Source organism: Spinacia oleracea, chromosome 6 (genome assembly GCF_020520425.1).
Source record: "Spinacia oleracea cultivar Varoflay chromosome 6, BTI_SOV_V1, whole genome shotgun sequence".
Classification (NCBI taxonomy): Eukaryota; Viridiplantae; Streptophyta; class Magnoliopsida; order Caryophyllales; family Amaranthaceae; genus Spinacia; species Spinacia oleracea.
Window position 1 is genome coordinate 116,675,573 of NC_079492.1, and position 16,487 is coordinate 116,692,059.

Sequence of the window (16,487 nt, forward strand, 5' to 3'; positions counted from 1 at the left end):
AATCTAACTACTCCCTTTGTCCCTAAAGGATTGTCTCATATAGTATAAATAGATGTCTTTATTTGTTTGTCCGTACCTTATTTATTTTGTGGTCCCTACATATCTCTCCTCATACTGCTTCCTCCGGTTTTATTTACATGACACAATTGATTTTGGAACATATTTTAAGGAGAGGTAAAAGAGAAAATTAAAGGATAAAAGTATCCCTTAACAACAATCAACCAACCTTCACTTTCACCAAATCTCCAAAGTGTGAGGGTATATAAATATGACAATTCACCAAGCAAAACTTTTCTATAATAGAATTGTGTCAACTAAAAAAAAATTTCCCTAAAAGAAATTTGCTTCATGTAAATAAGAACGGAAGAAGTATTATTTAACTTAACTAAAGACAAATCTATTACCCATTTGCTTTTGATTATACTCAATTCATAACAAAAGAAAATCTATGGGACGATCTTTTAGAGACGAAGGGAGTATGAGGTAAAAAAGTGAAAATCCAATTAAATAGATGAACTGGTGGTGCTAGGAAAAATGGATAATGGATCGAATCAGTTACAAACGCAACTATTTACATTTATATACGGAGTACTTCGTATGTAATAGAGTGGTAGTGAATGAAGAGATACCAGGCAAACATACCATCAATAATGATGATCATATCGAATTGCAATTTTGGATTTCAAACACGATATTATGTCTTCTTCTCCCTCTTTTTCTTTTATTTGACATGGATATTTGTTATGAATGAATCACCCTTTTGGGCTTGAATGTTGATTTGTATGACAAATTTAATGTTGGAATAATTAGAAGAAATAAATGAAGAAATTAAAACACGCACAAAGATTAAACGTGGTTCACTCTTTAATGAGCTACATCCACCTTGGGAGAGCGTTTGGAGCTTGTATTACTCTTCAACGGAGAAAGAATTACAAAGAGAAATTCTCAAAGGTGAAGAAGAGAGAATTCTATGTATGCTTAGATCTAGGGTTTCAACCTCACTTGTGTTTCATTCTCTTGAATTGAAAATCTCATTACATTTAGTATTTATTGTGTTAGACATCAAAACAATCTGAGGGTCAAGAAAAGACCACATCGATTGAAGCTTGCGGAGAAGAAAAAACAGTTCACCCGCAGGGTTCGGTCGAACCTTTAAAGGTTTGGCCGAACCAACCCAAAGTTTCGCCAAACCTCCAAAATCTCCAAGCTACTGACTCTTTTCATGTTCGGTCGAACCATCAAAGAGTGCGGCCGAACTTCCAGCAGGTTAGGCCGAACCTTATTTTTAGGTTGTTAGTATTCCGTATATGATATGATAAATTATATGTGATTATAGGATAAAGATAAATAGTATAAAGCAATTGAAGTAGCAGTACGTGGCTCGCTGGAATCGCAAAGTATTTACTTCATCCGATCCAGGATGTATATATGATGTACCATAGTACTCCGTATATGCCCTTGCTAAGTGATCTATTAAGATGCTAATAAGTCAGTGTCATGGCAGCTCCATCTATCGATTCATTGTGAAAGACATAATTGGCCCGTTCTGCTTAAAATAATAAAATACCTCTATATTCCGCTAGTAAGATTTGACAATGAATACAGTAGCGATTTGGATGAAGGTGGTGGTGCATTCACAAGTTCACACGAAGCAAATGGGAACGCAAGAGGTAATACCATTCAACATGAAGTTATAGAGTACGTAGTTAATAAGGTGTTAAAGAATCAAGGGTTGGCCCAATAGTTGGAGGCCTTCCTTCCACCCCTATGATTGGGTTTCGGTTCTTGTTTCTTACAAGAGGGAACCCCTACATATTTCCCCATGTTTGCAAAATAAAGCTTCATCTTATCTTTTAACATATAAAATAGAAATAAAGCATTCCCTTATAAATGTCGATCTTGTTCATTGATCATAAGAAAAGTACATCCGATTGTATTATAAGCCATTTGTTAATACAAAAAAAAGGAAAATTAGAACCTATATGGTTCCATACATAATTGAGACACTCAGTTGCTCCATAACAACTTATGGAAATGAAATACAATTTGAAGAAATTAAATGGTAAATAAAAGGACAAAATGCATAAGACCTCGAATCGAAAGACCGAGTATCGATCAATTCAAGAATTAACAATATTCAGATTATGGAAACGTATTAGTTGTTACGGCGGCAATTCCTCCTGACTTGGCCTTGGGTGCCAGTAAGGACTCCAACTCTACCAAGCCTGACCATAGCACCACCAAATTGGTAGTCAAAGTCCCCTTCCTTATAAGCCAGCCTATTTACAGTATCCCTGGTAATTGAGTCGCTTTCAATACGTTGATCAATTTCAAGTACACCTTGGCCTTGCTTAATTGCCTTGTAGTAACCATTGTCAACCTTCAATACACTTCCTGGAGTTTGGTCGGCGAAAACAAAGTTGTTGGATCCAGATTTAGGGCATGTGTTTCTGAAGGCAATTAGGGTGTTTTTGTTCATGGATGGGTCTTCTTTACCAGTATTCTGGTAATTGTACAACCTGTCTAGGAATTTGCTACAGTGAATAACTCCAACGGTGTGACCTCCACCTGTACGTACGTTTGAGAATATTATGTAACGAACTAAAAGGAAAGTGCATGTTAATTAAGAACATTCTGTAAGAGAGTTAGGAGTATGTCATAATTGTACCTAAGAGGAGGACGAAATCATCAGCACTCAATCCCCAACTTCCGAATAGTCTAACCGCAGCCCAAACTGGGATGTTGGTTTTAGGAAGCCCATTTTCGGCTTCTGATGCACTTGAAGTGAATCCATCTCTTCTTCCGGTTTCAACTTCGTACCACTTTCCTTCAGCCTGAAAGTATCGATCATATGTACGTTCCACATTATATTTGTGTGAATTTTTTCATATAAAACTTGTAATCAAACTGTATGTAATAAATCATACCAAGACAACTGCAACTCTGGTTGCAATGGCGATGATATCCGCGCAAGAGACAAGTCCTGGACACAATTGCTCCAATCTTGTCTTGATAGCATCGATAAGCTCGTAACCTCGAACGCTGCCGTTTGAGGGTGCAACTTTCTCTGAGCCACTTCCATCCAACAAAATGGAAGCATCACATCCCTTTTCCATTACGAACAAATTAGCATTTGTTAATATATAATCAGAAAATGTAATAACCAATATGCATATGTACTATTCACTAAATTACGTACTCTAATAGCACAATCATGAAACTGCATTCGGAGAAGAGCAGCAACAAGGGTTCTATCATTTTGGAATGCTTTATAAACTATCTCGAAGATAACACTCTCGACGTTTGTCGAACATTTTCCATTGTAGAACCCTTGCTTCAGCTGACCATAAGACTGACCGACCAGGGTCATGCAGAGAAGAACAATGGCTAGTGTCGTTGTGGAAGAAGAAATTGCTCTAGCCTTAGCCATTTTGTGCTACTATTGTATTTATTTTTTGTTTTTTGTTTTTGTTGATATGACATACAAGAAATGGAGACTCGTATTTATAGCACAACTATATGCTTCAATGCACAACCAAGTTGTTTAGTACACATGTATGCACGAAGTGTGCCCAACGATCGACGTGCACACTTTGATGTTATATTTTTTATTTTTTTAATTTGACAAATGACAACGACTTACTGTGAGAAAGATTATTCTTAATTTTATTAGTCCTAAAATTGCGAATAATTAATACGAAAGATAGTTGCCCATGGTTGATAAATGATTTGGATTGAATGTTTCTATTTAGGTAATGTCTACCACTATGTAATTTAGTTGACTAGCACGCCTTGGCCTAAATGAAAACCATGTCCAAGGGTTAACTAAAAATTAATGATTTGATTTGAATAATGTAGTTTAATGTTAACGACTTGTGCCATGTTCGACAAAACTAGAGGTAGCGGGTGGCGTTTAGCGGTTGAGTAGCGTGTACTTATTGGAGTAGATGGTAGCGGTCAATAATAGCGGATAACAGTTAAATGTCAAAGTAGAGAGTAACGGTTAGCTGTGTTAGGTAAACACTACAACAAACAAATATCGCCCTTTTAACTTTTAAGGGCGAAATAAAAATCGCCCTTAACTCGCCCTGTTAGGTTCGTGCTATTAGCTTCCCACGGCAACTGCATTTGCTCGCCCTTTTTTTTTATCAAAAGCAAAGAGGGCAAATAATTTTCGCCTTCTTTGTTTGAAAACAAGGAAGGCAACTTAAATCTTGTCCTCTTTGATTGTTTTTTGCCCTCTAAAATAGTTTAAATATGACAATTCTCTTTGCCCTGTTTGTTCAAAATCAAAGAGGGCAACTTGATAGAGTCGCCCTCTTTGTTCTATTTTTTATTTTTAAAAAAATAAATCTGGTGAACTAACAAGTAAATTACACCTTTCACAAACTATGATACTGGGACTTTAACATTTATGTCCATCTTGGGAGAGTAAAAGTATATAGACAACAAGCATTTGAATCCATATAAGGATTATGGTTAAATCAGAACCAACTTCGGTATATTTCCATCAAAAAAAAAGAGGAACAATTCACTATAGCTATTACATGCTTATATCAAATGATTGTCCAGCCAACTCAAAACCTACTCGATCAATCATCATATGCTTGTTCTCTTTTGTGCTCGTCTCTACGCTTTATGCTCCTCAGTTTTCCTACAAGACCAATACATTTTCCAACGTAAGGCATTTATTAGCTGCATATGGTGTAGACACCAACATAACTGAATATGAGGTTTGCAACTCTCATATTCAGTATACTGACTTTCTAAACCAGTAGATCAGATTTCAGATGATCAAACTTTAGGTGAGTCAAAGTACATGTAATCAGAGGCAAGTAAGATAATCTAATAGTGCCATTTCTTTGTTGCAAATTAACTCAGAAGCACAGAATTCTCAATGATTTAATTTAAATTATACACATACGCACAAATGGCATACACACACATGCAAGGTTTGAACAGACAGATAATTTTCTTGAAATTGTAACCTGTAAAATTGTTGCCCATCTCTCTTGAGTCATGATTTCAATAACTTGGTGAATAACTTGGTGAATACAGCTTCTTCAAAGCATACATCACCAGCTAAGTGGAATCCATGTTCAAATCATCCAAAGCATAGTGCATTCAAGTTTTGCTTGACTGTCATACAGTCTTCCAAATTATGTCCAGGTCCGCTCGTTTACTTCATGAAACAACATTTGACTGACCTCTTATAAAGAGTTTTGGTGGCATATACCTTGGTGCCAAAAAATGGACTATAAGGCACTCAAATTAAATTTATGAAAATTTTTGTTGCATATTGTCGATTTCATACAGATCAACAAGTCAACAAGGTTCATATTTAACATGTACGATTCAAGAGAAAACCTAAAACAGAAGGGACAAATCAATAAGGTACGCAGATAGTATGATTTAAGAGCAAACCTGAGGCAGAAGGGGCATACAACCAATCTGCATATCTATTGTTGACAATGCAGAAACAACGACAGTGTAATGTACCCCGAACTGCAAGTTTCCACAAGGATTGTTCATTCAGTTGCTCCATCTGCAATAAGTCACATATTTACAGGGAAAAAAGTTGTACTCTGTTAACATTTTTGTGATCAATCTTATGAGAATACATACATCTGATCCCTGGACTGTTTGAAGGGTTTTATTTTCTTCTTATGTTTATATTAGTGTTACGAATTCAAATATTAAATAATTACCTCAGAATAAGTTGTGTGATCGTACACAAGACCCTTACCTAAAGCAAAAGGCACAAGAAAACAAAGAAGAATAAGAAGAAAATGATATCAATAATAAATTCTATAAGTAAATAAACAGCGATGATAGAGTAAGAATTTTCAAGACAGAGCGAACCATATGTTAGTATAACATCAGCTCCTAGGAGGAACCAGAACAACAGCAAAAGTATGCAGGTATCATCTTTCATGCTATTTTCCTAGGCTGGAATCTGTTTTTATAAGTGAAATGTGTTTCCTAGAAATCGTTCTTTAAAACTGCAACAAAGTGGATACGATGTGCAATGTCCAAAACCGGGATCGGACGAATGAAAGAGAGCCGATATGGGAAAGCGAGTTACTGATGCAGCTTATAATGTCTGTAATCATCCATGCAGTGCCAAAATGTATCAAGTACATAGCTTCTATTGTTGCCAATATATCACAAGAACTTTATGATGGACAATGAAAGAAGCAATTAGTTATTTCAGTTCATGAAGTAATTCATTTTAGAGCTCTTACTTAACCCCCACTCTTATATCACTCTTACTTAACCCCCTCACTCTAGACATGGGAAAGTTTAGGCAAGCGAAATTCCCTTTTATTAAACTATACTTCTTTTCATGACATCTAAAACCATTGAGTAATGACATCCCTTCCACTAAAACAAAAGCAATACAAAACAACTTCCCACCCAATACTGACCTGGATTAGGAGGGCACGTATCTCTTTCTTCTCCAGATAAGATATGCCTACAATCATATACCAGGATCAAGTAGAAGTAAGCAAGATTGTCATGTTATGCTTGCCAAGAACGACAGAAAAGGTAAAGTAGGACATGTTAAGCATCAAATCCTGCAGAAAAGGTAAATTAGGAACCGGAACAGAACGAAGCAACTAGGATGACTAAGTATTTTGATACTTTCAAGCATACTGTTAGCTAAAATCACACATTGTATTTTTCACTACATAAATTTGCCATGCAAACTAAAACTCTGACAGCACTAGATAACACTTTAATCCAAAAACCTCAATACACTACCTTGGATTCCATATTTTATATTGCAGCAGAAAACGCTGACCTGTTTCAGCAATAAATGTGAAACTTAAATCATCAAAAACAATAAAGAGGAGCTAAATTGTCCAAATTTCAACAACAATTTCAACATCAAAAACTGTTATCATGATGAACTAGCAAAAAAAATCAAACGCAATATGATAACAGTAATTTGCACCAGTAACTAGCAAATATTACGCAAAGAAGAAGAAGTTGAGCAAATATGATACCAGACGAACTTCAGAGACGAGCAAATATGTGCGATTTGATTAAATTGCAGGACTCAAGCAAATTTCAGACGAACTCAACCAAATTTCATACGAACTCACCCAAAACGCATAAAATTAGGGTTTATGAACTGCGAAATTGAAGATGGAGAGGGAGAGAGAAAGATAAATGAGAGATTTAGGGGAGAGAAAGAGAAGGCTAAATTGAGATTTAGGGAGAGAGAAAGCTAAATTGAAGATGGAGAGGGTTTTTCATTTTGGGAAACAATGTCGAAGAAGCGTTGTACGAAGCTTAGGTAGAGGCGTCTCAGTCTGAAGTTGAAGGGGCAATTTCTTTTTTTTTTAATTAAATTGATCAAAGAGGGAGAAAGTTTACAAGTCGCCCTTTCTGTTAATTATCAAAGAAGGCAACCTCCAATTTCTCCCGGCTAATTTTTTTTTTTAATTAAATTGATCAAAGGGGGGGAAAGTTTGAAAGTCGTCCTTTTCATTAACTACCAAAGAAGACAAAGACCAATTTCGCCCTCTTTGTTTTTATCAACAAGGACAATTTTCTTTTGCCCTCATTGATTTGTTCTACGAGGACGATTTTTTAGTTGCCCTTTCTTGTACAAAAAAATCGCCCTCTTTGCTACTAATTCTTGTAGTGAAAAGTAACGGTTGAGATTGTAAAATACAACAAAAACTACATATATTGTTTAAAACTTTATTATAATTTCACACCATCAATTGACGGCGTGGCGCATTCACACGTGACATAATTTACGCGGCCTATATTCATTGAAAGCGGTTATTATAATAAATGGCTACATTAACAACACTTTAATGATGATTGTTTCTGTGGTGCCTAGTCCTACATAGAGTTTTTCTCCAATCTGGTCACGATATTGATTCACGAGTACTGCAAGTTATCCTTTCACATTCTTCTTCCTTTTTTTTCCTTCTTTGTATTTCGTTTCTTTTTTTATTTGTAATTTTTTAAAATATCTTCCTATTAAGTTTTTTTTTTGACGAGAAAGAACAATTTCATTAATAATCAGCCATATGGCATCTACAATGATAAAATAGATCTGCATACCACAGATTCAAAGAGAATACATAACTGTTACAATCAAAACAATTACTATTCTGCATCCTAAAGCACATCTCGTACTCCACCGCTTCTAGCTTAACACGAGCAGTGATTTTCGATGTTTTTGCATCTTTCCAAGTAGATCCCTTCGCAATTTGCGCACGAATTGTTTTGATCGACAAGTTGATGATAAACCCTAAACCTGTATGAATCCAAATCTCCTTCCCGATTATTGAAACCCTAAAAAAATTCTCATACATGTATGAGAATCAAGAACCTAGAAAGCTCTAGCAAAAACTCAAATAAATTGGGAACAACCCAAGAATAAATTGGGAACAAATCAACTGAAAACAAAACCAAAACAAGAAAAACCATAAAGAAAGAAAATGAAAAACAAGAAAAATGATCGAAAATAGTCTAATTTCTGAAGAAATTAGACTATTTTCGACCTAAGCGGCAAAGAAAACTGAAACCCTAAAAGATGAGAGAGAAGAGAGAAAAAGGAGAGAGATAGGGGAACGACCACTTGTTTTACCGTAATTTTCCTATTAAGTTATTAATGGATTACTTCACATATAATCAAGCTAAGGAGCCTTTATCATATAAAATATTAGAAAGTTTCTTTAATTTATAAAATATTAGGACGTTACTTTAATATTTACTAGGGTTACTTTTTGTATGGTAATGATGTTACTTCTAAACATTAAGCACAATCACAACATACTAATATTACTAAGGATTACTTCTATTTGTAATTCAAGTTACATTTATAGTTTTAAAAGAGTTACTTTTAATCCACATACTTACTTACTTCATTAGTCACTTAAAACATTAGGACGTGACTTTAACGTTTTACCGGTGTTACTTTTTGTAGGTTAATGGTGTTACTTTTAAAGAATAGACACAATCAATCTATATATTATACTAAAAGAGAGGAAATCAATGTGGTGATGACAAATAATTGGCCTCTCTTTTAGATATAACAATATTAAAAAAATAAAATACTTGATTGCAAAATTATTTAGTTAACAATATTCAATTAAGTATTTGATTCTATTTTCCTAAAAAAAAAAGATGTCATTCTATACACAAGGAACATTTTATAAAATCTTTTCAGTATTTTGGTAACAAATATAAGAATATATGATTATATTTAGCAAAAAATAAAATATATGATTAGTGACCGGTAATGAGTTAGATGGTGGATAAGATTATTGAAGTAAAGGTTGGATGAGTATAACTTTAGTTATGACACGGGTGATGAACGGGGATGAAATTAATTTTATTTACGTACCCATATCTTTTTTATTGTTTTAGATAAATAAGACAGAGAATGGGGCAATAACATGTCTATCCATGATTAATTTTAATTAGAAGAATATATGTAAACTCTATATATTCTAATAATAGTTGTTTATAATTATGGTTTAGATTTCATGCTAAATTAATATTAAGATTATAAACCGTGCATCGCACGGGTACTATACTAGTACTATATACTAAAAGATGAAGGAAATTGTTAGGTTATGATTCATATGACAATTCATAAATCATGCGGAAAAACCATTTAGCCAGGAATACATATTATTTACACATAATCATATAGCATAGTTTAGATGCATACTCTTTGTTGCGTGGCTTCCCTAGCTGCGCCCGAACCGAACAAGAACAAGTCTTTAGGACTCCAAGTGTCGTCCCTCCGTAGATAGTCCATAGCACGTCCGGATCCGCCTTAAGATTGACCAACTAGAATCGCCCTTAAGGTACTAAAAATTTCGGCACTTTTGAGCAAGGAATGTGTCTGAATTTTTCTCTCAAAAACTCACTTTAAATACTTGAAAAAACTTGTTATAAATTGTGAACCCATGCCACATATTTATAGGGGTATGGAAAGAGAATTGGAATCGAATTAGGATACGAATTAATTAAATTAGAATCACAATAAAACTCTTATTTAATTAATTTATCAAATAGAATTAGGAATTTAATCATTAAACGAATCCTGTACGTTTTAGGTTTCGTATGTGAACACAAACACCCACGCACGCACAGCAGCCCACGAGGGGCGCCATGCGCGCGCGCGCACAGCCCGAGCATCGCAGCCCACGACTGCCGCAGTCTTGGGCGCGCGCTGGGCCTGCCTTGCGGTGGGCCTGGCGCAGCCTTGGGCTGGAGTGTTGTGGCGCGCGTTTCCCTTGCTGGACGTGGGCCTGGCTTCGTGCTGGGTCTTCGTCTAGCAAGCTCGTCCGATGCTAATTCGTACGACGCGCTTCCGATTAATTTTCCGATTCCGGAATTCATTTCCGATACGAACAATATTTAACATTTCCGATTCCGGAATTAATTTCCGTTTCGAACAAATATTTAATATTTCCGTTTCCGGAATTATTTTCCGATTCCGATAATATTTCCGATTCAGACAATATTTCCGTTTCCGGCAATATTTCCGATTCCGGCAATATTTCCATTTCCGATAATATTTTCCGATACGTACCATGTTTCCCTTTCCGGCAACATCTACGACTTGGATAATATTAATATTTCCGATACGATCCATATTTCCGTTTCCAGCAATATCATCGTTTCCGGAGTATTCATTTCTTGCCTGTGACGATCTCAGCTCCCACTGAAACCAAGATCCGTCGATTCCAAATATCCATAGATGGAGTATTTAATGCCATTAAATACTTGATCCGTTTACGTACTATTTGTGTGACCCTACGGGTTCAGTCAAGAGTAAGCTGTGGATTAATATCATTAATTCCACTTGAACTGAAGCGGCCTCTAGCTAGGCATTCAGCTCACTTGATCTCACTGAATTTATTAACTTGTTAATTAATACTGAACCGCATTTATTAGACTTATCATTGAATGCATACTTGGACCAAGGGCATTATTTCCTTCAGAAATAGTGCCCTTGGTCCAAGTATGCATATAATATTAAGTCTAATAAATGCGGTTCAGTATTAATTAACAAGTTACTAATTCAGTGAGATCAAGTGAGTTGAATGCCTAGCTAGAGGTCGCTTCAGTTCAAGTGGAATTAATGATATTAATCCACAGCTTACTCTTGACTGAACACGTAGGGTCACACAAATAGTACGTAAACGAATGAAGTATTTAATGGCATTAAATACTCCATCTATGGATATTCGGAATCGACTAATCTTGGTTTCAGTGGGAGCTGAGATCGTCACAAGCAAGAAATGAATACTCCGGAAACGATGATATTGCCGGAAACGGAAATATGGATCGTATCGGAAATATAAATATTATCCAACTCGTAGATGTTGCCGGAAACTGAAACATGGTACGTATCGGAAAATATTATTGGAAATGGAAATATTACCGGAATCGGAAATATTGCCGGAAACGAAAATATTGTTAGAATCGGAAATATTATCGGAATCGGAAAATAATTCCGGAAACGGAAATATTAAATATTTGTTCGAAACGGAAATTAATTCCGGAATCGGAAATATTAAATATTGTTCGTATCGGAAATGAATTCCGGAACCGGGAATTTAATCAGAAGCGCATCGTACGAATTAGCATCGGACGAGGCTTGCTAGACGAAAGCCCAGCACGAAGCCAGGTCCGCGCCCAGCAAGCCGAGCGCCCAACACGAGAGGCCACAGCCTCGCCAGGCCAAGCGCAAGGCCAGGCCCAGCAAGGCTGCAGGCGCGCGCGGGCTGTATGCTCGTGGGCTGCGAGGAAGCGCGGGTTGCATGCTCGTGGGCTGCGAGGCAGCGCTCACTCGTGTGGGCCGCAAGGCCTGCGCGGGTGGTGCGATGCTCGTGGTCGTGTGACTCGTGTTCGTAACGAATCCTAATCCTATCGGAATTCGTGCATTGATTAAATCCTAATCTTAATAGATTAAATTTAATATTTAGAGTTCAAATAGGATTCTAATTAATAAATCCATATCCTAGTAGGATTATAATTCCTTTTCCATATCTCTATAAATAGGTGCCTAGGGTCACAATTTATAGATACAATTGAAGTATTCTAAAGGTAAGATTTTGAAGCAAAAATCAGCCAAACGCTTGCAACCTGTTAGCCGAAAATCCTAGTAACCTTAAGGGCGATTCTAGTTGGTCAAGCTTAAGGCGGATCCGGACGTGCTGTGGACTATCTACGGAGAGACGACACTTGGAGTCCTAAAGACTAGTTCTTGTTCGGTTCGGGCGCAGCTAGGGAGGGCACGCAACAAAGTGTATGCATCTGAATTATGCTAAATGATTATGTGTGAATAATATGTTTCCTGGCTTTTGGTTTTTCCGCATGATTTATGTTTTGTCATATGTATCATAACCTAACAGTGGTATCACGAGCCTCTTATTATTTTCATAATCTAAATTGCATAAACATGGTTAAATATTACAAATTTGCAAGGAATTAAAAGGGGTGATTAATTTTCGTAATTGTTAAGTAATTGCAAATTGCGTTTATTTAATTATATGTACGTAGTTTTTCGGCAGAATGTTCGTTACTCAACCAAATCGAGTGATTTTTGTGTCAATTCCGCATGTAAAAGGCATTCTAAAATTTTGACAAAAATAGTACTTTTCGCCGAAACCCAGAATTCCCAAATTCGAAGCCTAACTATGACTTTTCGGAGGTTTTAGTTTTTCGAACGCAAAACTTTGTAAATTTAAGATGTTAAATTAAGTATTTGCGATTCTTGTTGTTAAATCTTGAATCTTTGATTGACCTACTGTATATGTTTAACATGTTTGAATGCCTAGCCTTGTTAATTATACAACCTAATTTGTAATTATGATTAATTTGTTGAAATTCGAATAATTTAGAATTTATTTAATTTTCATAATTAATTAATAATTTAATTAGGTACCAATGTTTAAAAACCACCATAAAAATTGTTAATTTGTGTTAAATTTTAAATTTTTATGACCTAGATTTGAATCCATGTTAATTGGAAATTAATTGATTAATAAATTTTCGATTTTTCGCCCTAAAATTGTGAAATTAATATGATTTATTAATTTGTCATTAATTTTGGAAATAAAAGTTTTACTTTTTATGCAATTCGCTCATAAAACTTGCACGCACAAAGCAATGGACGCTACGTGTTACCCTTAAGGGGTGTTGTATAGTGCGGGCATGCGACGACGAGCAAGGGAGCTCGTCGCCCATGCGGTACGATGCAACGAGCAAGGGCCATGGCACACGAGCACAAGGCAGCACGCTGCCCTGTGTCGAGTGTTGTGCGCATGTGGGCGAGTGGGCAAGGGCGAAGGGCAAGGCGCAAGCCAGTGGCAGACGCGTGTGGGCAGCAAGCGTGCTGCGCCACAGCGCGCGCTGCCACGCCCAGCAAGCAAGCAGAATCAAGGCGACGAGCAAGCGGGCGCGAGCAGTGTGGCCTGCAGTGATGCGTTGCCTGTGGCCTGCAGGCGCGACGATTTTAATTTTCAATATTATAATTATTATAAATTTTATTTATACTAATTATTTTACTAAAATTAAACCTTGAATTAATTTAAATTCGTTTAATTCAATTAAATTAAATTAATGGATTCGATTATAAATTTATATGAGCTTTAAATTTTAAATAAATTTGTATGTTTCCGGTTAGACTAGAAATACATTTTTATGTTTAAAATTAGTAAAGCATATGAATGTATTGGTTTAAGTGGGAGCATTTTAGTCATAAACTCTTGATTAGGTCTACAAATTTTTTAAGGTTAAACGACTTGATTAGAATTAATAAGGACTAAATAATTGGTAGATTATTGGTGCCCTTAATTAATTGCTGCAAATATTTATGTGATGCATAACGTGTTTTACTAACCAGCTATGTGGGCCATTCATGATAATGAATGGGTGAATGGTATATATTGTATATGTACTGTTTTGCAGGTTATGGAGTGACTAGTATGGCCCAAATAGGATAGAAAATATGGTCTGCGTACCATTAATTTGAATGTAATTGGTCTAATGTACCAAATTTATTTTTCAATTTAAAATATGGTCTGCGTACCATCAAATAGTTGTAATTAGTTTAATTATAGCTTATCCTATTTGAAGAAAATGGCGCCTCCCACGGTGAAATTCAAAACGAAGTTTCCATTTTCGAGACGGACTTTGAAGTTGAAGCTTCAAGATGAAGTCGGGCCATACTAGATCACATTTATCTTATGCATGCTTTAAGTTATTTATTGCTTTAAATATGTCTTAATTATGCATGAGATTGTGGCTTGATTATGTTGCATGATTAAGGATTTTAGTTCACTTAAAATCTAACCAACATAGTAAGAGCCTTAAGTTCCAAACTTAAAAATTGAGTTAAAAGGTGCCATGCCAAAATAAACACTTACTTGGATATCCTTTACATCAATCTAGTAATAGTTTTCGCTCAGCGAGGTGTTACTTATTGGTCCTAAAGGGGTAAGGTACACAAATAATTGTGAGTACATGTTAGTTTTGGTGAAACTCAACGATATAAGTAAGGAGTCCTTTTATGTCGTGGAAAAATTGATAGGTTTACCTAATAAGTTCTTAGACGTACCTATCAACCAAGAGTAGTTTCTAGACTATTAGCAAAAGGCTTTTGCTTACCTGAAAGATTTTAGAATTGAGTCTAAATACATAATGTGCTTAATTCTTTAATGGGTTTTAGGATCTTGGAATCATTTTATTCACACTGCCGGAACACATAACTTGAATAAAATGCTTAATGAACATTGAATTATGCATGTATGCTAGAATTTAAGTTTATTAAGAGAAGCTGTGAATGATTATTTATTTGTTTATTCTTTTCAATTGTAGTTTTAACTATGGCAAACAACAATCAAAACATCATCATGGTTCTGAGCTTATGGTCAAGCTGAACCTAACAAATTTTCTTGAATGGGAAGCTAAGCTAGTTGAAATAGTCAGACTCAATGGACTTGAGTATGTACTGTTACATCCCATGCCAAGCTGCTATGCCAGAGACATGACCCCTGAAAGATTTTCCGCCTGGGATGCGGATCTCAAAAAGGTTATGAGTCTCATGCTGAACAATATCCCTGATGAATGGGCTAGAAGGTTTGTAGCTTATGAACCTTTTACGCTCATCAAGAATCTGAGGGATATCTGTCGTGGAAGCACGGAGGACAGGGACCCGAACGTCCATGAGTTGAATCAATGTCTGGTCTAAAGGTTAGTTCTCCCAACAGGTGTTATAGGATGGAAGTCCAAGAAACACATGTTCAGCTCCTTCGCATTAAACAAAGGGTAGGCGTCCCACTAAGGTTCCATGTGGATCTTATGCTTTCATATTTCGATCGCCTAAGTCTGCTAGGAACACCAATAAGCGAAAGGATGGCAGTCTCTATCTTGCTCAATTCACTGCACAGTGGGTTTGGTCGCTTCAAGCAACTATACCTAAGTGAACCAAGAGAAGAAACAGTTGCAGAATTTGTTCACCTTGTCAGAAAGGTTGAGATAATACTGGACTGCGAAGCCAAAGATTTACTCAAGGCTAAAGGGAGACCGTTCAAGAAAAGTGGAAAGTCCAAGGGCAATGCTAAATCAAAGCAGGACAAGTCCACATCAAGCTGTCTTTATTGTGATGGAATAGGCCATTACAAAAGAGAATGTCCAAAGCTAAAGGAAGATGAAAAGAACGGAACAGTCGTTCCATCTTCAGGTATTTTCGTTATAGACTGTATACTTGCTAATTCAACTTCTTGGGTATTAGATACAGGTTGTGGCTCACACTTATGTTCCAATCCACAGGGACTAAGAAGAAGTAGAAAGTTAAGCAAGGGTGAAGTCGACCTACGAGTGGGAAATGGAGCACGGATTGCTGCATTAGCTGTAGGAACTTATTATTTGTCGTTGCCCTCTGGGCTAGTTTTGGAACTGGAAGAGTGTTTCCATGTTCCAAGTCTTACTAAAAACATCATTTCTGTTTCTTGCTTAGATGCTAAGGGATTTTCCTTTTTAATAAAAAACAATAGTTGTTCGTTTTATTTTAAAGAGATGTTTTATGGATCTGCTAGATTAGTCAATGGACTTTATTTATTAGATCACGACAAACAAGTTTATAACATAAATACCAAAAAGGCCAAAAAGGATGATTCAGATCTCACCTATCTGTGGCATTGTCGATTAGGCCATATTAACTTGAAACGCATGGAAAGACTTCAAAAGGAAGGAATTCTAGAACCATTTGACTTAGAGGATTATGGTAAGTGCGAATCATGTTTACTTGGCAAAATGACAAAGCAACCTTCTCTAAAGTTGGAGAAAGAGCAAATGAACTATTGGGTTTAATCCATACAGATGTATGTGGACCAATGAGTACAAATGCTAGAGGTTGTTTCAGCTACTTTATCACTTTCACTGGCACTAGTGGAAAAAACCCCTGTTGAGGGGGGCATTTCGGGCTTGTTGAGGCG

General features: G+C 36.2%; 1 protein-coding gene across 1 annotated transcript; it reads right to left on the reverse strand.

The window, feature by feature from the left end:
* Window positions 1-2,011: 2,011 nt before the first annotated feature.
* On the reverse strand, window positions 2,012-3,472 carry LOC110781231 (peroxidase 57-like). The gene is made up of 4 exons (XM_021985454.2): window positions 3,200-3,472; window positions 2,928-3,107; window positions 2,669-2,834; window positions 2,012-2,568 (listed from the first exon to the last, which is right to left on the reverse strand). Exons 1-4 carry the CDS (start codon window positions 3,428-3,430, stop codon window positions 2,156-2,158), a joined length of 990 nt encoding a protein of 329 aa, XP_021841146.2. The 5' UTR covers window positions 3,431-3,472; the 3' UTR covers window positions 2,012-2,155.
* Between the last annotated feature and the right edge of the window lie 13,015 nt (window positions 3,473-16,487).

Excerpts from the sequence above, each read along its gene's own strand:
- LOC110781231 (XM_021985454.2), bottom strand. The coding sequence starts at position 3,430 with ATGGCTAAGGCTAGAGCAATTTCTTCTTCCACAACGACACTAGCCATT. Across the intron at positions 3,108-3,199 it reads TTCATGATTGTGCTATTAGA|GGATGTGATGCTTCCATTTT; the intron begins GTACGTAATTTA and ends GTAATGGAAAAG. Across the intron at positions 2,569-2,668 it reads TGATTTCGTCCTCCTCTTAG|GTGGAGGTCACACCGTTGGA; the intron begins GTACAATTATGA and ends ACGTACGTACAG.